This window comes from Astatotilapia calliptera, chromosome 10, assembly GCF_900246225.1.
Source record: "Astatotilapia calliptera chromosome 10, fAstCal1.2, whole genome shotgun sequence".
Taxonomy (NCBI): Eukaryota; Metazoa; Chordata; class Actinopteri; order Cichliformes; family Cichlidae; genus Astatotilapia; species Astatotilapia calliptera.
The window spans coordinates 26,709,961-26,733,212 of record NC_039311.1 but is presented as its reverse complement, the minus strand read 5'-3'; the positions used below and the strand labels follow the sequence as shown (position 1 = coordinate 26,733,212).

The window sequence follows — 23,252 nt, the reverse complement described above, 5'->3', positions numbered from 1 at the left end:
AAAAGGATCAAAGGACAGCCTTTAAAGAGACATTAATAACACATTTACATGTAAATACATATTAGCCAACTAACTTAACCGTTTCTGGCATTGAAGGACCCTGGAATGTACTTCATATCCTTGGTCACTGTTGACTTCTTGGCTTTAAATACTGTATATTATCTCCCCCTACTGATACTGTGTGTGTCCATTTCATACTTTGGAGAGATCAGTGTGTCTATTAGACATTTTGCCGTGATATCAATGTCAATAACTGGGGAGATTGTACCAGATACAGTAGAAATAAACACACAAATAAACACCGGTCCCCAAACTCACACCTCTAGACCTCTTCGTGGGGATGTGACAGAATGTCCAACTGACAATGACCCCCGACATTTTTCTTAATTTCTATTGTCTAATTTTGGTGAACTTGTGTGAATTGTATACTCAGATTCCTTGTGGCGCCTGGTGTGGTCTTCTGCTACTTCTTCTCTGGTAATAACAAGACATTTACGAGAACAGAGAACTGCTGCTGACTGGATATTTTGTATATATTTTTTAAAAATCATCTTTCTTCACCATTGCTCAATTTGAACTCCGGGCCATCGTGACCATGTCTTTATTCCTAAATGCATGGCTTGCACAGCTGATTAGATATTTGCGATAATGAGCAACTAAACAGTTTTACATGGTCATGAGTGTACTTCTGTGTTGCTTTCACAGTGGGTTAAAAATAGAACATTTTCTGAAAATTAACAAACATTTTTGTTTTTAATTATTTGATAAAATCACAGTAAAGAGATGCCGGTACTTTTTTCATGAGTAATTTTACACTTTAAGGAGCCGTTCTGACAATTTTCTTTGATTTACTGCAGAAACTTTTCATTATAATGTAGAAAAACTGAGGGGTCTTCTTGAAAATTCATAAGAAATATCAGGAATCCGATGTCCATTTGAGGTATTTAATTGGGCAGTAGTTGCATATGGGTCTGCCATGCTTAAGCTCAAAGGGGACTGAATATTGCTCACAATGTAAGAAGAGTTTGGCGCGCCTTATCTAAAGCCTCAACATGCATTTTAGATACAACCCAAACTAGTCTTCTCATAGATTCTTCTTCATTAATTAGCATTTACACATCAGATAAATCTATTTTTATTAACAGGTTATGTATCACCGTTCTTCAATATTGTTAGTTTAGACTTTACCCAGATGTTTTAGACCCATATCAAACACCTCTTTTATTTTTAAAGTCTGTAAAAAGGCTTCAGTTTAATCACATAGACAGGAATCATCATCAAGGGTTTGATCAAAAACAATCAGCATGAAACATTTACTCTCATTTCACCATGAAGCTAATTTTTTCTCATGCACTAAATCAGGAGTATCCCTGTCCTTAACAGTGAAGCACTTTCACCCTTTCATAAAAGCCCAAACTAGCTCAAAGCACTACCTGAAACAATCAGCAGGACAAAGTTGAAAAGGCTTAATGATCATAATGATCAGTGAATGAATAAATCTGCATCGCATCTATTTTCATTAAATGGACCACATCCAATTTATAACAAGCTGATAAATACCAGTCCCCATGTACCCACAGCTCTTGTCTTCAAGGCTAACGACGAGACACTGATCCCTCTGACCATGTGTGCTAAAACTCAGTTTGTGGTTGCAGTGGTGATAACACTTAGGCCTGCTCTGATAACTTTATCTTTGCTCCTCACAAACTGGCCCAGTCACAAACAGATCATCTGTCCCAGCCCCTGAAACCTAATCACACACACACACACACACACACACACACACACACACACACACACACACACACACACACACACACACACACACACACACACACACACACACACACAGAGCTTTTCCTTCAGGCGTTAACCTGCTCAGTGGCTCAAGGATAAGAGTTTAAGTCAAAGTGGGGGAGAAAAGAAGAGAGGATGGTGGAGGTGAATACAGCAAAGGTTCCCATCCCGGTTAGACTGATGTGTTAGTTTGATTATATATTAAAAATAACAATTAAATATTCAATAATATTAATATTAATAATATTAAATACTTTCCTTTTTTCATGAAAAGTATTGTTCCCATTAAACAGAATAGATTAATTGCTTCACAGCAGAGACAGTATCCGCTAAAGGTTTGAGAGTTGCTTCAGAGGTTCCTGGATAAACTTCTTTCTAGTCATCAATGAATGTTGCACGACTGCGCAGAGCTCCCTCTAGTGGGGGAAGACCTACATGATGAATGTGGCTTTAATGTGGGTGAAAATGGTCATTCTCCCTGCAGTTTTAAGCCTCTAATTGATATTTAGCACAGAGGAATTTTTTTGGGTAAATTACTAATATTAATTAATATCTTATAAAGTTGATGGTAAATAGAAGGATGTTGTGTTTTTACACTACTAGCACACTCAGAAAAGTAGGTCATCTTGCTTTATGAAGCTGCAATTCCTTACATAATCTAATCTAATCTAATCTGGGATTCTCCGCCGTTTGACCTTAGAACTGAAGAAGCTTCTCGGATTAGAGGTGAAATGTCTTCAAACAACTTAAAGAAGTCCAGACGCTTTTCTTTCCAAGCTCCTTAGACTACGCTGACCTGGATGACTGAGAACCTTCACAGACAAACTAATCTGTCCTACAAGCAATACAATTTAGAGCTGCACCATTAAGCATCATTTATATATCTAAAAAATGAAATGAGCCAGAATGGTACGAAACTGTGTCACGATTAACTCTGAAAAACATCAATATCTCCAATTTTCGTCAGTTTCAGGGTTTTTTTGAGGTGTGCCACAGTAGTACGAGAAAGGTTAAAAACATGAAGAAAACTTAAGGCAAATGAATATGATTCTTTACTATTTTAGGGAAATACAAGAAACAATACTTTGCAGACTCTGTTTTACTGTGTTTGTTTAAATGAAATGCAGTTTGATTCTTTTTTTATTGTTTAACAAAATGCATTGAAGTAATTTTTCTGCCATGTTTGGCATCTGAAGCGGGCAAAAAAGGGGACATTAAAGGGAAAATCTTACTTATTTTCCTCTGGCCTGTCCTCTGTTTGATTGTTTTAGTAAGATTTACCTGAGTTTTGGAACTCAGCTGCAGAAATAAACCCCTTCTTTTGATTACAGTGGAAGTAAATGCCTCTTACCTTGTGGTGCTCAAAGGTAATAACATTTATTTCCAGAAATCATGACCCAGCTGCTGAAAGAGAAAATTCAAAGGTTCTCCACTCTTACATCAAAACACTTTCATCAAGGTTTGAGGATCTCTTTAAGTGACTGGGTCATGATTTGATAAAATGTATGTTTTGGCGAGCTTTGAGCATCACAGTGTAAGTGCCATCTGTCATTATAATCAGGGGAATGCAGCATTTCTACAGCTGTTATCTATAAAAATAGGCACAGTTTAGATCAGCCCAATGGATGGCTTTGCAATATATTAGTAAGATCTAGTGCCTTCCAGGTCATTTCTCTCGAGGACATGATGACATCATCAGGACACACTTGTTTGTTTGTTTTTTCTAATTGTGCTGTTATGAACTTTAACATTCAACATGAGCAGTGCACAGCTACCACGCACCTGGTTACCAGGAAAACTGGCAAAACCTCTGCTTTTATAGAAGTGCTCACCTGCTGATCAGTTAATAAAGAGCATTTGATCATCAGCACCTGAGTGCTACTGTCAGCTGATCTTTTGTCAACTGACCAGGCAGCCCTGCATGTTTTGTTTTGGCAGATTTTTAAGCCAGATGCCCCTCCTGATGTAACCCTGAGAGAATTTAGGTCTCTGGCTGGACGCGAACCAGCAGCTTTTTGCTTGCCGAGCAAATATGTAAACCTCTTTGGAAGGAATGAAGGTGTAGTTGATGATTAGTGGATCACAAGTGACTGGTGAGACCAAAATGATACTCTGGAAGGGAAAGTGTTGATTAACAGGAGTTGGGACACCCCCTGTCTGGGTGGATGGATTTATTGCATTAATTTGACTTCACGGTCGCTGTAAGGCCTAAAGAGCCACTTGTCTCGTACGATGTACACAAAGGCACTGCCTACGGTGGCCACGAGAGGCCAAACGGACTGCAACTTCAGAAACTTAAGACAACACCAGCAATAAGAAAAACGCTGCAAAAGCACACAAAACACAATCAAAATAGAAAAACGACAAAAAGAAAAGAGAAATAGGAAAAAAGATTTCCAAAAGCACAAGGGAAGTGTTTCTGGGGAGACAATAACCCGACGGACCAGTTGCAGGAACCCAAAACATGCTAGGTGTGTTTTATCATGATTCATATAATACTGATGACGGACTTTTAGCCTAATAGTTAGGCTAACACACTTACCTTTCATCTTTTCTTTCCTCACAAAACCGATAGATCCTCCACTTCTTTGAAGTGTCTCCCAGCGCAATTCTTAGCATATTTTGGTTTCTGCAACTGGTCCGTCGGGTTATTGTCTCCCCAGAAACACTTCCCTTGTGCTTGTGGAAAAGTTTTTTTTTTCCCATTTCCGTTGTGTTTTGTGTGCTTTTGCAGTGTTTTTCCTTATTGCTGGTGTTTTCTTATGTTGCAGTCCGCTTGGCCTCTCAGGGCCACCGTACACCGTTCTGCAGAAAGTCTTAATCAGCACACACTGCTGGTGACTTTCTATGGGCTCTTCTGTGTATTCAGCTCATTCTAATTTATTTGACTGGATCAGCAAGTGTCTGCTGCACGTGACACGGGATTTCTGCTGTGAAGTGTGAAAATAAAGGGTTAATTAATAAAAATCACACATGCAGGGCAAGTTAGTGATGGATTTTAATAATTTACAGGCGCTGGACTGTCTTAGGCTTTAGGTCAGTCACATTTCCTGGAAGAAGCTGCTTTGGTATGTGCTTGGTGTGACTTTTCCACAGTACAGTTACATTCGCTGCGCTGTTGATAAATACTGTACAAAAATATAATAGGACGTTCCCTCTGCACTGGCAGAGAGGGAAACCATAAAGCTTTGTTAAATTATATATACACATAATGCACGCTCAAGCTCTGACATCATATTAAATAGAATAATTTATATCTTGCATTTGGTGTGTGAGGCGTGCTTCTCAAGTCTCTGTAATAACAATAAATGCTTAACACTAATAATCTATATTCAAAAGAGAAAAAAAATGCACTCAAGTGACAAAAGAGAAGCTTCAAAATGTCCTTTTTGAGTGAAATAAGGAAAAAAAAAAAAAAAAAACATGCTTGCATATTGCAAGCAGTGTATTGCAAGTTTCACACTTTTTACATTTCCTCCCACTGTTGTTTCACTTCAACCCAGCCAGTGAGCGAAGCTTTCAATCCTTCAGTGTAAATATGCCTTCACATCCACCGTTTGGCGTCTCGGCGCTCCTTTTTCACAGCTTGCATTGGTCGGACTCTCTCCACTAGGTGGAGCCATCTCCCAGCAGGCAGCGTCTGACTCCTTTGTTTTTCCTTCCCTGTTATCAGTCCGAGTTTAGCACGGCTTATCGCTCCTCGATGGCACCTAAAGCCGACACGTCTGGTATTTGCTGTGTGAAGGGGTGGCCAGCTCGTAGAAGAGGACGTAGGCATTGCTGCTGCGAACCTGGCTGGAGGACATCGGGCTCACCCTGCACAGAGAGAGCACACGGGAAACACTGAAGCGAGGGCAGCTTAGCACAAAGTTAAATATTTGCACATTATGAACCAGGCTCCAAACATGCACACTTTGCTGTAAAGCTGTAATGAGGTCAGCTTGATGCAATTAAGATTAGGTCACTTTCATGTGACAGCAGGTATATACAGCTTAATTAGACTTTAACCCTTTCTGCCAGTCTGATAAGATGATACGCTAAGTAACACGATGATGCGAGAGCTGATACCTGGAGTCATTGTAGCTGTACCACTCTCCCAGAGCTGGGTTTTTGCAGTAGGCTGTGTAGTGGCCTCCCAAAGCGTTTCCACTGTGGTTGGACACTGCATAGAGGTTATACACAGGGCGCTCTGCAGAGAAGAGACAACACAGCTGTCAGTCAACACAGCGGCAAAGCTAAAATAGATTGATTGTCCTTCTCTCCTCTGGAAAATACATACCGCTGGATTCTGAGGCAAACTCCCGCAGGTCCAGATCTTTAAGAGGGAAGTTGACGTAAGTGGAGAGCTTGCTGGCTCGGACGTTGGAGTCTGAGAATCGTTTAAGGTCTGAGGGAACACTGGGTCAAGGATCAAAACTGGTTCAAAGATAGCTTGCATCGATCATGCGAGCTACAACCGACTGGCAACAGGCAGCAACTTCCAGGGAACACCTGCCCAATGGTCAGGAAATGGACATTTTTTTCCTAGTGACTGGAGATTACCAGGGTGTGAGCAGCCAGTCTCCATGCTCAATATATTTATCGCACATGGCATCATTGAAATCTCTCTGCTTTCTGGAAATATTAAAATGCAAAGATGTGAGGAAAGGATACGAAGTACGAGGACCTGAGGGAACTTCTGGATGCTGAACCTCTTGGTGCATTTTCGTCTGGCTTTGCATTTGGTGCACGTCTAAGAAAGAGATGAACACGGTGTAGGCAGTGTAATCAATACATTGCATCATCTTTACAGAGGAAAGTGAGACTTGGGTTATTTATGCATTGCCTCTTACCGGTCTCTCCTCTCCATCCAACACATCTTCCTTTGTAAAGAGTCTCAAGCAGTCTTTGAGAGTCACTTCGCCTGAACTCTTCTGTGGAGGCAGACAAGTGTTAGAAATCAAGCCCTGCGTGAAGACTTGCCTAATGCTTATGATTAAGATCGGTAACCTCTACAAAAAATTACATTTACAACGTGGATATAATTTTTAAATCCGTGGCTTATGCAATGCGATAATCCAAGACCACAGCAGGCATTTTACCTGTGCAATAGGTATCGAGAGGTCCCAAAATGGATCAAACACAGTGGAGCGGAAACCACAAGCTGTGCAAGTCAGAGAGCTTTTCAGCTGCCCCACAAACAGATCTATGGGCAGGATGGAGGGCCATGTTAAACATTTATATTCCTTTAAGGCTTATTTAAGATTATTATGCAGCTATGGGTTAAAAAATAAAGAAATCACTCACCCACTACTTTGCTGTCCTCTCTCGCCAAGTACATGTTCCACATCCTTCTGCCTTTTTCGTCATCCCTGTAAAATAAAAAAAAAAAAAACAAAACAGCAAAGTCAAACCGATGTTATGTTCACCTGCAAACCAGTGATAAAAACTTCAATTAAAGCCTCTTTAAGATCCTTTGCAACTCAGATATTGATAAGTAAACTTATTGTTAATATTAATTCACCAATTTTGGGGTTCGTTTCTCCTCCAATGGCCACAAAATGTCAATTACACGATAATTATAGATGAAAGCTCGCTATGTTGACCACTGCAGCCCAATCAGGGATACAGCAGTCACCCAGACAGGCTGAGTGTGAGGCCACACTTACGCGAGGTGGTCAAAGTCCAGGACGGACACTTTAGGGCGGACCGTCACCCGGTTGACTTCATTATGGAGACCGTCCAACAAGAAGCGGAGAAATTCCTGAGCATCCTGTTGGCTGTAGAGGGAGACGTTTTTACTTGATTTTACTGATGTGCACGGCTTCAGGTTGACTTTAAAAGAAGGCGGAAAACTCACTTGCAGCCAACGAATTTTGGAGCACACCTCTGGACCTGGTTCCTGAATTCAGAGGGACTGATGGGCTCATTGTTTGCAGAGGTCCACAGGCTCTGAGTCAGCTTTGCAAACTCTGAGGTAGACAAATTGCAGAAATCAGACCACCATCTCAACTTGGTAGGGAATTAACTCGATTTAAGATCTGCAAAAATAACTCATCGTACCTTCGATGAGAGCAGTGTTTGACCTGCAGTTGTTGTTGAGGTCTGTGATGTGGCCGTTTCTCAGACAGTAATCTCTCAGCTCTAAAGTGTTACTCAGACACTGGAGGATGGAGTTCATGAAGCACTGCAAATCACATCAAACAGAGAGGCCCGGTAATTATTAAAGTGAAGACTAAACAGAGTTATTTGCACTTAAAGGACAAAACGTGACACTTACAGTGTTACCCAGGTTCTTCAAACCCACCAGGCCCTGAAGACTCTTGTTCTGCTCACAGAAAAAAAGAAAAGAGAGATGTCAACATTAAAGATTTACATGACAGTAAATGTGTTTTTCAAATGACAGAGCAACTGATCGGAGGCACTGCTACATTTATTCACAAGCACTTGGTAGTGAGAAGGACAGTAAACCAGTGAAAGTCTGACCATGCACAACAAAAATGGAATCGAATGGAATATGCAAAATTATAGTGTTTTTTCCAACATGTGTAACAACAGGTCAAAATTCTATAAATTGCATCTATAACGTGTTAAACAGCAACTGTTCTTTCAAGGCACTGGCGACAGTAGAAAGGAAAATCTCCCTTTTAACAGGAAGAACCAGGATTAGGGAGAGTCAGCTTGACTTTGAGTTTGAATCCTAAACATATTGTATTGTTTTTTAATATTTTATTTATCCTCATAAAAAGGCTAATCGGTTAAGTTTTGAAATAGATCATGGTTTGGATTAAAACACAGTTGTTGCCACTTTTAAATCTCTATTTTCTCGGCTCTGTGGTTAAGTGTCACCATTTTTACGAGAAAACAAGTGCAGCCTACTCAAAATGCACTTTATTGTAATGAATGCAAACCTGCTAAAAAAACAAACAAACAAAACAAAGGCCGAAGAAGCCAACAGATCTGCATGCACCATCAGTGTGATCAAACCACTGTGTGAACAGCAGCTTTGTCAGATTCCTTAAGAGTGAACGAGTCTTAAAAGACAGGATGGCATTCGTGCAATGTGTGCGTTATGACGGTCACATTGCTGGCACGGGTCTGCCGTGGCTATCGGCTAGAGTTCCACGTGCTTAGATTAGATACCACGGTTCGCTGGGACGCCTCCCTGCACCCGTGACTGTGGTGAGCCCACCAGCTCACGCCAACGGTGACATAACGTGAGCATGTGACGCTGACCGGAGACAAAAAGTCCCCCCGGTCTGCAGGAGCGCAGCGTGGCTTTCAGTTGTTTGTGTAAAGTTTCACATCACTGCCTGAAGTCACGGATCAGCTGGTTTAGTTTTGGACATAACTCGTGCCGCCGTAGGTTGGAGTAAATCATCTGTGGCCCGGGAGTGATGCAGGTGTCAAAAAAAAAAAAGTCTGCTGTGCATGAGCTGACAGGATCCTTTTACAGAGCGAGACAGCTGATGTGTGATTATGACATTTTTATGCTTTATGGCTTTTTTTTTGCTTTTTTTTTTATCCCCCACAAAGTATGAGGGTGGAAAAGACATTCAGCTCAAAAACCTGAACATCTGCAACATAATTAAACAAAGATCATGAGTCAGAGCTGATGTTGCTGCTCGGTTCACAGTCAGCGTGTGCGTAAAACTTTGTGCCGCCTATGTTTCCGTCAGCGCCCCGATGACGGTACTTCTGCACGCTGCTCCTGTCAGCAAAGGCGTCGATGCGTGACAGTGCCGAGCTGCTCTTCGACATCATGATACACTCTTATTATAATGTTCCCTTATGCAGGACGGGCTACAGGTCACAAACCTGTTAACAGCTATCATGCATGTCAGAAGAAACAATGATGACATTTATTAAAGAGCATGGAATCCATTTATTTCACATTTTTAGTATTAACAATGTCCTGGAAGAGCCAAAGACTGACACTTAAATCTAGTTTGTAGCTTGTATCAGACCCAAAATGAACTTAAAGCCTGATGGTTTCTTTCTTTTTAAATGAAATGACATGCTGGGGTTAGCTTGTGGGACTCTAGTCTGTTTTTAAGAGCCGTCTCCACAAAGAACAACCAAGCTAGTTGCAACTATAGTACACTAATTACATTTATGCATTTCATTTCTGCAGCCCATTAAGTATTAATCCTCTAATAGTGCATTTTTAATCCATATTAAAGCAGCACAGGTTGCAGGCATCCTGGGTTCTGGATTACATCTGGATGTAAGTGGTTACATAATCAGAGCGCTCCCTTTAAATCTCCTGATGGGCAGTTCAATTCAATATTGTTTATATAGCATCAAATCACAACAACTGCCCCTCGAGGTGCTTTATATTGTATATCGTAAGGTAAAAAGCCTAAAATACCACAGAGAAAACCCCAACACTCACATGACCCCCTATGAGAAAGCACTTGGCAACAGCAGGAAGGAAAAACTCGCTTTTAACAGGAAGAAACTGGCTGAACCGAGCAGAAAGAGAGGGATTTTGGCCATTTGAGAAACCTTGGAAACAAACATTTGCAAGAAAAATTCCACGTTGTCTTTATAGCGTCCGGTGGAATTCTTCCGTGACAACCGGATTATATCTGCATTGCAGTGCTTAACCTTGGAAACCTGAGCCGAGCAGGATGAGTGTATCAGATTACTAGTTAGTAATGCTGAACATTAACAAATCTAATATATTTGAACAAAGTAATGTGATTGTTCCCGCCTTTCCTCCCTCTTATGTGCCGCTGTGATTATAAGTACTTCTAGCTGAGAGCTTTGGTGCCTCGTGATCACTGTTTCCATCCCTCAAAATAGAAGTATGACTAAACAAGCGATTAATTCCCCTTTGCCTAAAATCTTTGTGTTTCTCTTCCTCTGTGCACTATTCGAAGGTGACCATATGGTGTGGGCCCCCCCATCTGCTCCGGTGAGCACCAGCCGGCGGGGCTCGGCACACTCAGCGGGCGCCTTTTGATTTAAACGACCCGTCCAAAAATCGGTGGAAGTGATGCGTTCAGGTGAACCGGAGCTCGCCACGCTGGTCTTTGTGACTTCAAAGAAAAACAGAGAGACAGAGAGAGAAAGCGCAAGAATGTGCCCTAAAGCAGCTCTGCATGCCTGCACAAGGCCATATAACATGTGATGAAGCAGGCAGCCCTCCTGCATACGCATGGTGCCAGCTTACACCACTCCCTTGGAAACAGTAGAAACATAAATCTTTGCTTCATGAAAAGCAAAGCTGGGAAAAGTCCAGAATACTCAAGTAGAAGTACTATTACTTTCCCTAGACTGTGCTTAGGATACGAAATAATGAGCAGGAACAGAGGAATTTATAAGTTATCCGATTATTATTTTTTAATGAACAGCCAGTTTCAGATGTTTGAAGGCAGCTGTGAAAAGCTGCACCCTGATGCTGCGGATAAGCTCCTGCTAACAGCTCCCTCTGGCTGTACTTTGACTTTGAGTTGAAGGCTAAAGTCAGCTAAAGCATGCTGATATGTTTAAAGTAAAACAAAAAGAAAGAAAGAAAGAAAACCCAAGAAATTCTGACTTTGAGAGGCATTCACTGCTGCTGGCATTTCTGCTACAGTCAGCGGATAAACTAATCGGCTGTAGATTTCTTTCCACCTTTTCAGATATTCAGAAAATGTCCTGCAAAATATACAGATCTTCTGCTTTTTTTAAGTGACCATAAACTAAATATGTCTGATGCCATCATCACAAACAAACAAAACAACAAAGAAAGTCTTGACCAGGTTTTCTTGGGCATCTGTTCGGCAGGGGTGGGGATTTCACTGAAAGCCAAAATATTAAAATACGCCTTCAAAAGCGACTTAATTAGAGACTTATTGACAGTGTAAACACCGACAAATGCACTTTCTGAGTAAACCAATAATATCCCCCATCAGCGACGACTGGATGTGTGTACGTTGTGACCTCAGGTAAACACCGCAGACCCACATGGACCCACATGTGCAGCTCTACGTGTGAACAAAATGTCCTGCGTAAATGATAAGTGGACATTCCTTATCAACAGCTTTTCTTCCTATTACACAACCAGCTTGAATAGTAAATAATGATGATGCAGGGGTTAGAGCAGCCCTTAACCCCCCCTACACCTGCCCGCTTGTGTGTGCGTGTGCGCTTTCAGCCCAGTACTTCTCCATTTCGACACCAATGACTGGCTAAAGGTCAAACTGAGACCTCCACCTCAAATCCTCTGGCTCTTCACAGGGTTTACAAGTTTAATGACTAAAGGCTCAAGAGCTGTTAAAACTGACTCCTTTAAGTCAGTGTACCTTATGCCTCACTCACAAATTCATCTAGTTTGTGTGATCCTTACGTATCTGCTGTCTATTTTGCTCTTGTAATCCCATTTCTCCTCATTTATCATCATATTTTTACTCTTTATGCATCATTGCTAATAATTTCATCCCAATACCTGTGCAGTAATATACTGAAACGTTAGCCTCGTCAGGGCCTAGGCCCCCTCACGACCATATATCGTGGTGACACCCCTGGAAAATCAGTTTAGGACTATATACAAAGGCATAAAAACTTTAGTTCTTTATATATTTTCAGAAAGTCTGATAAATTCAGAGAGGCACCAAAATAAAATCATGCAGAAGGAGGATGCTTTGACACAGATGAGACAGATCCAGGGGGTGCTGGACTCACCTTGGCCTGGTTGATGATCAGACCCATGAATGTGGACACCAGCACGGACCGGGACAGCGGGTGGCTCCTGCGCCTCATCTCCGGTCTGTCACAGGGGAGAGCGGCCGGGTCCTCCGGCACCGTCACGGTGTAAGAGTGTCGCAGAGACGGCATGTTCGTTGTCCGATAGAAAGATTGTAGCGTCATCCAAATAGCAGCTCCAAATCGCGCACACGCAGGTCGTTCACTGAAGACGAAGTCAAGTGTAGGTAAATGGATGCTGAGTTGACGCGCGTGGGATCCCGCTGTGCGTGCGTAAAGTCAGTATGTCTCTTCTGTATCTCACCTGCACGCAGATCTCCTGTGTTGTGACTATCAGAGCGCGTGAGCTGGAGTTTTTACTGCGTGCGTCCCCTCCCACTCCGAAATGACTGGTGCTGCCTTTACGTGCTGTGGGAAATCTGATTACCTCTACTTTGCGCATCGACAGGTGTGAAATAAGCAGCTGTGACCTTCGATTAAATCACTTATTCAAAAACCTGTTTCAGGAAATCAGTATGTGAAGCATTGCAAAGTCCGTTAAAAAATTTACAACTTTTGTATATTTAATGACGCCATCCACAATTTTACCTCCTTACAAAAGCAAAGTTTTCTAAATTACATTCCCTTGAAGTACACAGGAATGGGTTGAAATTTGTGCTCCTCATAACTACAGGAGATCATCAATCCATCCATCAGCTGGAGCCTGTCTCAGCTACCGTAGGGCAAAGGGGGAGTACATCCTGGACAGGTCGCCAGCCTGTCGCAGGGCGACACAGAGAGACAGACGACCAGTCACACTCACATTCATACATGTGGGCAATTCACGATCAATAATTAACGTAACTCACTTAATGTCTTTGTTCTACAGGAGATGTCTGTATTACATTTTCATGACTTAAAATGAAAATTAAGCTCTGTTAAAAACTGCAAGCAAGTTCATTTTTGTTTGTTTCTTTCTTTCTTTAAACACGTGTCACAATCTCTATTTTTTTAATGCAATTATTAGAACCCACTTTGAGCGTCATTATCATGGGTTTTGTCAGAGTTTCAATAGCAAAACTGCACCAGTTTTAGAGCACTAAATACTAATGCTGTATGTCATTATAGTAACTTACTATAATAGCTTACTGTTAGTAAGCTGTTTTACATTATTCTTAAAGTGACGCTTAATTTAAGTTTTACTTTCAATGACAATTCTTAATAAATTCTTACAGGGACTAGAAAAAGAGTGCATATTTCTTGCATATTGGCATCTTGCTTGCGGTTACTTGAGTTTCAGGCTCCAGTCCTGTGGAAACAGCTCCCAGTTTGTGTTTGGGAGACAAACACCGTATTTACTCTCTACTTAGTTTGTCCTATCATGGGCGTAACTTTGTGCTGAACATTGAGGGGTCGAGAGCTCTGTCTAAATAAATAAATAAATCTGGGTAAATTCCCAGATGATTAAAAATGCAACTATTTTGCTGATAATCACTGAAATGAGTGAAGAAAATCAACAGCCTATTTATGCAAGATAATTCATAATTTTATTTGGAGGGTCATAACCCCCCTAACTTGTTTTTCTTTGTGTTGTCTTGTTTTTATGTGTTTATGGGTTTTATTTACTATACCTATCATCCATACGTAAGGAGCTCAGTCTGGGGGGAGTTCTTTTTTCTCCTCGTCTTTCCTCATGTTGTGCTTTTTCCATTGTTATACCTCTCTGCCCCGTCTTCCCCATGTGATGTTTGTGTAATGTATGTATGGTTGGAAGGGTAAGATGGCACTGGGGTAAGGTCGACAGCCTTCACCCAATTTCTTTCGGGGCCAACGTTCAGGATCAATAAAGTTTTATTTAATTGAATTGAATTAAAGGTCCAAAACATACAATATTAATTATAATAGTTCAAATGTTCAGTTGACTCTAATGTAAGTAAACAACCTGAACACTTTTTCTCTAATAAGTTACTTTGTTACAATAAGTATTGCATTGTATGTAAGTAAATACAATAAAAGTCATATTGTAACCTTCTGTTGTTTTAAGAGGTGAATATCTTTTATACGAAGTACACAATGTATAAGAAGGAGCTTTACATTTTATGGCCACGTGGACAAAGGTAATGTTTGAGCTTGATCACAATTTCTTTCAGCCTATCAGCTCTGATAATTCAGACACAGCTCAAAGAGCAGCTGATCTCTTGTATTGTGTGTTTTAATGAAGGATATTCATCAACAACAGCATAAACGAGGAGGCAGAGATGAAAGTATTTCTGCTTACAGCTTTCTAACAAGATGTTTTCAACATCACACAGCAAGGAATAGTTTGCTGCACTGCTATAGGAAAGAAACAGTCATGTTTTATCTCAATGATTTTGGTTTATAGAAACTATATAAAACAGCTTTGAGTTTGATAAGAGGCTTGTAAACTTTAACAGGTCCATGTTAGCTTCTATGATTTCATCTACTGGCTGCAACGGCAGGACCATTAAAATCCTGGAGCAAAGTCCGGTGGCCTCATAGTCACGTAGCACAACGCTTAGCTGGTGAATCAGATTTTATACCTATATGTAGCACTGCATGAGGAAAAGGTGAAACCACGCTTTTAGTTCCACAAATGATGTCATTTTGAAAATGACATAATCGAAAATGTGGACAGAAGAGATAGAAGAGAGGTTGAGGGAAGTCAATCATTAGTGTCCTCTGGATTTTATGAGTATTAGCTCCACATTTAATGGGAATCTGACCACTTACAGATTTGTAGCACATAACATTCAAACATGCAGCCCGATCCCCGTCAAACTACCACACTGTGGAAAAAATGAATGTGCACTAAGTAGGTCAGTGAGGCAACGCCTGAAACAATAGCAAAGCAAGCACAGCTAAAAGACAGAGTTCGAGAATTATTTTTAATCAACCCTATAATTAAACTCTCCATACGCACAGGAAGAATGAAGCTTCTTGACATTCCAGCCATGGATAATTGTTACTGCATGTTAAACATGACACACATTTCACTGGGTAAAGCTGCAGGTTTATCAGGGAGAACTGGCTTAGTAGCTTTCGATGAGAGGGTGAATTTAGGATGATAATCTGTGAGAGTTTCAGTAATTGTTCACTGTCTCGTGTGCTGCTGCACTGATGCAGCTGGTATAAAAGAAAAAATAAGAAAAAGGGTTTTTTTTGTAGTTTTTCTGCTGATTAAGCTTGACCTTTTTCCTCTTGTCTAACCTTTTGAACTCTCTGTAGCAGCACACTCAGAGAGAAACTGTTCGCTCACCCAACCCACCGAGTCACAGTGAGTCACCTGGAACAGCATGTGTTGCGTTTCCCATCGTCACAATCTGTATTTTGAAAATGACCACATGTAAATAAACATACCTAAAAAATAAAACCGAAGCTGTGAGGTAAACCGGGCTCCAGAACTGAAAATGAAACCAACATTAAAATACCCAGTGACTCCCAACAACCAGTCACCAACTGGTTGGGAATACACAATCATCTACAGCGACCAGTGGTTGCCAAGTTGGTCACCAACTGGTCTAGTGACCAAAAGGAAAACAAATGTGTGAAATCATTTTGATGAGCTTTTAAATGTTTATTTTTTGAAGTTTTCCCTGTGTCACACTTCGTAGACGGCCCCTTAGGGACTCGTCTCACAGCTGATTACATAGAGACCAGTGCTGTTTGTCCACCTCAGATAAATTTGATGGAAATGTTTATAGGTTGTTGCCTGCAGTTCAATTCATATATTCATATATTTATTTAATATTTAATAATTATTTGAACCTAAACAATCAGACGACCCTGTATAAACAAGCATTTGATGACAGCAGGAAGGAAAAACTTCCTTTTTCACAGGAAGAAACCTCCGGCAGAACCAGGCTCTGGGAGGGACAGCCATCTTCTACCACCAGTGATGGGAGAGTGACAGGATAAAAAAAACATGGTGTGGAAGAGAGCCAGTTGGAACGATGCATCAGACATTTTGATTATTTTTAATAATTCTGGAAGCTTGAATCAGTAAAAAATGTTGAAAATGTTCGCAGCTGTGCCGATTTCAGAACGCCAAAATCACAAAAATGGCTCGACTTGCCGTTATTTGTTTACTATCTGTTATTAAATGTTCACTTCTTACTTTGAAGCACCGAGACCCTAAATAGTCAAACAGCCGCTAAGATAGCAGCTAATTCATTCAGCATCTAGCTGGTGTCTGCAGTGAGATTAGCTGCACACACTCTTTGAATCAGGTTGTGTGTTGCCAGGTTGCTTCAACAGATGGGTGGAAATTGTATTTAGCAAGCGGACTGTTGATTAATAGCAAACCAGATGGTCCCTCTCCTCTTTAGTCCGGAGGGAGTGGTGTTCAAGTTCTCCACAAAGAAAACTTGGACTCGTCTGAGCACAGAACAGTTTTCCACTTCGGCTCAGTCTCTTTTAAGAAGACAGCAGCATTTCTGGATCATCTTCACATGCGACGTTTTCTTTGCACGATAGAGCTTTAACCTCTGTGAATGACACAGTGTTCACAGACGATGATTTCTGGAAGTCTTTCTGAACCCATGAAGTGGTTTTTAATGCAGAACACAAATTTTCTCCAGATTTCTCCAGATGTTCTGAATCTCTTGATAATTTTATAGACTGTAGATGATGAAATACTCGAAGTCTTCACATTTTCACATTGAGGACCATCACTCTGAAATTGTTTCGCAATTTGTAGAGTTTTCATTTATTTATTTTGCTGATTGGTGATCCTCTGCCCGTCTTCACTTCTGAGAAACTCTGCCTCTTTAAGATCCTCTTTTTATATCCAGTCATGTTACTGATCTGCAGCCAGTTAACCTGACCAGTTCCTCCAGCTGTTTCTTGCTTTCTCTTTCAGCATTTTGTTGACGTCATCCTGAGTTTTGTGAGACGTTGCTGCCATAAAATTCAAAATAAGCGAATACTTTCATGACATAGTGAAACGTCTCAGTTTAAACATTTGATATAATTTTTTTTTGTATTGTAAAAACAAATATGGGGTTGTAAAGATATATTGTATCCTATAGGTTGCATTGGTAGGTTGAAAGCCTTAATTTCTAATGAGCTACCGTCGTGTGTCTGATTATATGGGCTGGATGTTGTTGTTTAGCAGGATTTATATGCGTTCAAATAATTTGATTTACTTCAAGCCTGTAATAGATGATTAATTATTAACCTGGCTAGTTAATGAAGGAAATGTACATTCTTACTGTGCACAATCTCATCAGCGTTGAAGTGTTCAAGTATCTCAGTTTGAACCATGGTGAATTAATAACAGGGGGAAATTGCACTTGATAAAATTGAGATAAGAACCGAGACTGGGATAAGACCTCTAAATAATAATCATGCCTGAAAGCTGTGTTATGCAACCAGCCAGAGCACATGCATGCCATAAAAATTAATTAACTAAAAAAAACAAATGCGCGTTTAAGGTCGGCACTGTGAGGGAAACTCACCCTGCCAGCTCTGCCCCAAATAATTATACAAGAAACAATTGCAACAAAATCACACCCTGTTTTAAAGATGGCATTAATCCTCTCGTGCAAACACTTCCACTTTGCTGCTCCACGCCCAGGCGAGGCCTTTGTGCCTGTGGAAATACTCGTGCCTGAACAAACCCAGGGAATCCTTTCTTATAAGCTATGCAATTACATAAAGTTTACACTGAGTCACTCACTTAACTGCTTTCACAAAGAGCAGCAAATAAAGAACAATGAAATACCAGCAGCGTTATGAAATGAGGAACAGATGCACGCTGAAATGCTTTGGTCTGTTGTGGTTGGTGACTGTGGAGGACAGTAGAAATGCAATACTTTTACACCCGCCGATCACTTTCTGAGGTGCAGCTGTTCTTCAGCCTCTCAAACGTCTTATGGTCACATGGCAACAACTCATGCAGGCATGATCAAGACAAAGTTCAAACTGTGAATCGGGACAAAGGTGATTAGAGTGTCTTCGAACGTGCCGTGGTTGCTGATTGTCTAAATATTTCAGAAACAGCAGATTTACAGTGATTTTTCCACCCAATCGTCTTTAGTGTTTCCAGAGCGTTGACAAAAAAAGAGAAAATACCAGGTGAGCAGCCGTTCTCTGGAGCAAGCAATGTAAAATAACCAGACAGGAAGGCAATGGTAATTTAAATAACCACTCATTACATTCAAGATGCAGAAGAGCATCTCTGGATCCAGAAAACATCAAACCTTGAAGCAGATGGGCTGCAGCAGCAGAAGACCACACTAGCCAACACTTCTGACAGCTAAGAAGCTATACTGGTCACAGATTAATTCAAAATGTGTTACTCAGTTAGATTTAGGTACACAAATGAGTCTGTTAGGTTTACACATTAAAACTACCAGGTTCTTGTGCTCATGGCTGGCACTTCTTTCACAGGTCTGTCCCACATTCGTACTGCAGACAGGAAATGCACTGATGAAGAGCTGCTGCAAGAATTACTGAAGAAAAGAAAGGAGGAACCTGACCGCTTAACTCTTTCCACCGTAAAGACAACATTTCACAACCCTCCCAGTACCCTTCATGGCGAGTTTTGACACCTCGGTATACATCAGTAAAGATGTGGGTTGAAGACCAGCAGAATAGTTTTCAGGTTTTTCCAAGGGTAGCTGCATAGGCAGAGACCACGCTCAATAACTTCTAATGCACACCCAGTCTATAAACAGGCCTGCGATACGGCAGAAAGTGCACTGTTCAGAAAAGAGAAGCAAGGATTAGTTACTGCTCGTTGGCTTTCAATCGGTAAAGAGTTAAATGGACCATTAATTGCATAATAAGTGTTTGCATTTTATTTAGATGGAATGCAAGTCCAGCTGACGGAGCTCTGCACACTGTCGCACTGAAAAGAAAAGGCCGGTTTTGTAACCCACAGCGAGGTAAGGCTCACTGTACAGATAAGAATCTGCTTATCTGCTGAAGTAGCAAATACACTGAACATTCCTGAAGGACAATTCACGGCTCTCTGAACACTACTACCCTCTCCAGTTTTACCCATCCACCCAGTTTTTAAACTCCTAAATGGTTAAGTAGGGTTGCAGGGAGCTGGAGGCCCCTGGACAAATCAGAGGGCAGAATATGTGCGTGCCTCTGGTAATTACAAGAAGGCTTTAAGTGCAGAATATATTTAGTGACAATAGGTAACAATTTTATCTGGAAGTGTGATTCACGAGCACATGTTCACACCCAGAAATACACACTCCTACAAACTTACATAACCATGGACACAGAATAGACTTTGTATGGGAGGGAAACTAGGCCTCGCGCTTCAACTTTGTTTTCACTAGCAACATATAAACAGAGCACCTTTGTATGACATTTACATAATCAGTGCCCCGACTGACCTGCGTGTGGCAGAGCAGGTCAGCTTAACCTTTTATCTCAGGCATTTCCCAGCTTCCCTTCTGCTTCAACTAAAAGCAAAATTGAAATCAGCAAGTTTACCAAATTATTCTTGCGGAAAAATATTTGCTTTGAATATTTGCCAGGTCAAAACACCTCTGTGGGCACTTAAAGGTTGTCGCTAGTAAAGAAAAAGAGGATCGTCTAGAGTCCTAAATCAGCTGTTAACTGCAGTTTCCGTCTCTTTTCAGTGTGAAATTGTGTCTCCTTGTGCAAAGCGTTTCCTTAATGTGTACTCTTACATCAAAGCACTTGTGTGTTAACAAGTGCGGGGTGAGTGTGAAGCATTTGGCAGCTCCTCATGTGTTGCTGGCAGTGCTTCACTTTCCTCTCAGCTCAGTTGGTACTTGGACTTTATGAGGAACTGCAACTGCTTCAGTCTTCAGTTAAACCATTTTGTGTTGAAATTCATAACTGAAATGCCAAAAACTGTGTCCTCTGGCTGTACTCTTTAAGCTGCCTTCCTACCAGAGGGGCACAGCGTGCTGCAGGAGCCACTGGACTCACGAGGTGACAGCAGAACTTTGCAGCTGCATGCTAGCTTGTTAGAACACCAAAATCAGAATCAGAATACTTTATTAATCCCTAAGGAAATTATCTGGGTTATCGTTGCTCCAAATCAACCTTAAAGTGGACCTGGTACTCTAATTTTCAGCTGCATGTTTTTTTCTTTGGTTCTGCCAGAGTAGCTTTGTCTGATTTGCAGTTCAAAATAATCCCTGTTTATATTACTAAGCTCACAAACAGAAGGTTTGAAGGGGAAGCACAGAGGCAACAATGGAGGGAAGGCAGGTGGTTTAGCCTGTGTCTAATGCCTAAGAGTATTACTTTGTGAATTGGCTATAAATTTCTAAGCCTGTGCTTTGCTTGTGTGCTTAAATAAGTTTCGCCTCACAGGTCACCTGTTCTCAGCATTCAGGTGAAATTTCATTTAAAGGGGTCGATATGAACCAGACCCTACCTGAAACAGGCCCAGTAGCTCATCGCTCTCTTTTTTTATACTCTTAAGGCAAATTAAACGGATCAGTTGATGGTTTGTTACTGTCTTTTCTGCCCAACTCGTTTGACCGCTGCAGCCTCACCTTCCTCCATCCGCCTACATCCTCATTAACAGTCAGCTGCAGTGAGATGTCACTGACAGTCGGCGGATGACGACAGCGAACAGAAATCCTTCAAAGGAGCGACTCCCTGCACTGTGGAAAGAATTTAAACAGATCCTGACACTGGCACAGTCATGAGTGAGGACTGGATGACACATCACTTAATTGTAGCTGGAGCTTGTTGCTAGGAGACAGCAGCTTGGAGTGGATGTTTACTCAGCGTCAGGAATAACTTTACAGTGAAACACAACCAAAAATGTAGCCTTTCAAATTTCTTTTCAGGTGACAAGTGATGTTTTAATGCTGTGTTTATGAGTAAGTGTCGCCTCTGACCAGCAAATGAAGAGCTCTGCTTCGTAACCCCGAGCTCTCTCGCAGGGCTGCATGTTCTGCATGAAATAATGCGTGACTCACACTGACTTTGAGAACGTCTTCATTTATTTATAGCAGGGTGGTGCTGCTCTCAAAGAATAAAACACCTCTTTAGTCACTTAGTTTTAAACAACACACACAAAAAAGATACCGATTATTTAAAAAGGTCAGCGATGACACAAACCACCAAACTGACCAGGACTGTACATTTGTACACAAAAGGCAACAACTACTCTGTTTGCTTTTTATTTTGTGTAACTGCACCAAAGTGTCAGCGTTTGGAAGAACTTTGAAGGATCTGTAAGATGTGTGGTTGACGTTTATTGACATTTAAACCTTTAAAAGCAGCTGACTGTGAGCTGCAGATAAACTATCCGACACCTGCTCCACTCCTCAAACTGAATTCATGCAATGAGTGTTAGAAAGTACACTGAAAAGCACGAGAAGACCGAAACTAATTAGTTCAGAAATGACACGAAAATTGGGTTTTTAATGGCACAGCTAAACTCATCCCCTGTCCCCCTCATCCTGGGTACTAACATAAAAAGGTAAAAAATTACACCAGTAAAGCAACATCATCAAAACCACTCACGCAGGTGAAGTGAAAAATATTGATCAACTAGTTAAAATGCAATTTTTTGATGGGAAACTTTGGGTTTCTTTAAGAAAAAATTAACTGTCAATTGCAGTTTGGTTAAATTTAGGCAACAAAGCAACTTTTTAAGGTTTAGGACAGACTGCGGTTCTAATCCATGGTAGCCCCACTCGAAAGCATACAGACGCCAAAGGAATCAAAGTCCCATTGCCAGGCACTAGAGGGCGCCCCCTGAGGTGCAGCGAGTCAGATCTGTGCACAACATCAGGCGGGTGGTTTTAATGTTGTGGCTGATTAACATTTTAAACAGATACTTCACACATAAATACTTCACTTCACAATGCATCACCCTTTCACACAGTTTTCTTCTTAGATAATCCCTAACCTCCTTTTCAGCCATAACCTGCTGTAGGTTTTATTGGTTTAGAGCAATAAACCGCACAGTTAGGAAGCAATTATATAAGATAAAGTTTGTTCGCTCGTTTCTGGGTAAAGGTTTGCACTCTGACACAGATCTGCAGATGCTCAGTTGCCAGTTTCTTAATGAAATCTGTACAGTTTTGCCATTTTTTAAAGAAACAGCATGTTTAAATGTTACATACAGTAACCTCAGCTCTTCTTCCTCTCTTAAGCTTCTCATCAAAAAGTCACACCTGAGCCGTAAAGTCCATAAAACAGCATCATACTTTTGGGGAGACTCTCAAAATACTAAATGAAAGTACACAATCACATGAGTAGCAGAGTAGCGCCAACCTCAGGCTGAGTATAAAAGTGAAGCCCAGGGAGTTTAAGCTTAAGCGTCAGGAAGGGGCTACTGTTTCTGGATGGTTTTCAGACCAGGGTATGCTTTAGGTCAGGCCCAACATGGGATCAGCGAGCCCACGAACATAAAGCACTTTGGTTTTTCGGTCAGCTCCACCCTTCAGTCCTCACACCCAGTCTCACCACACCAAGGCGGCAAATCCTCAGTTCAAGGTTTCAAAGACTGGACTTTGCCATGCCCATCTTTTATTTATAGTTTATGGTACTTATAAACAAGCTTCTTTCCCATTTCGATCCAAATGTCATGAATATGTGACCTTGTGACCCCTGAATGACGTCAAGTCAGCACAATAACTATTAACTGCTTGGTTTTAAAATGTAATTTAATTAAAAAAAATTTCAAATTAAAAGTTTCTATTTTACTTTTTTGTTTCATCTGATTATCAGTTTAAAATATAAAAGGTAACTTTAATAAACCTCTCCACTGAGAAACAGGAAATTTACAGTCATTTAAATGTAATTTATTCATAAATTAATAATAAAAT

At 40.9% G+C, this 23,252-nt stretch overlaps 1 protein-coding gene across 1 annotated transcript; it reads right to left on the bottom strand.

Moving 5' to 3' along the window:
- Positions 1–4,777: 4,777 nt before the first annotated feature.
- On the bottom strand, positions 4,778–12,854 carry LOC113030892 (ubiquitin carboxyl-terminal hydrolase 2-like). The gene is made up of 12 exons (XM_026182683.1): positions 12,448–12,854; positions 8,057–8,104; positions 7,840–7,963; positions 7,637–7,748; positions 7,446–7,556; positions 7,084–7,148; positions 6,879–6,982; positions 6,630–6,710; positions 6,451–6,529; positions 6,077–6,184; positions 5,866–5,986; positions 4,778–5,613 (listed from the first exon to the last, which is right to left on the bottom strand). Exons 1-12 carry the CDS (start codon positions 12,631–12,633, stop codon positions 5,508–5,510), a joined length of 1,245 nt encoding a protein of 414 aa, XP_026038468.1. The 5' UTR covers positions 12,634–12,854; the 3' UTR covers positions 4,778–5,507.
- Positions 12,855–23,252: the final 10,398 nt, after the last annotated feature.

What these genes read in the sequence shown, in the direction of transcription:
- LOC113030892 (XM_026182683.1), bottom strand. Translation starts at nt 12,633, where the DNA reads ATGACGCTACAATCTTTCTATCGGACAACGAACATGCCGTCTCTGCGA. An exon ending in CCCTCAGGTCCTCGTACTTC is followed by an intron (nt 6,185 to 6,450) that starts GTATCCTTTCCT and finishes GTGTTCCCTCAG; the next exon opens with ACCTTAAACGATTCTCAGAC. An exon ending in TACAGCTACAATGACTCCAG is followed by an intron (nt 5,614 to 5,865) that starts GTATCAGCTCTC and finishes CTCTCTGTGCAG; the next exon opens with GGTGAGCCCGATGTCCTCCA.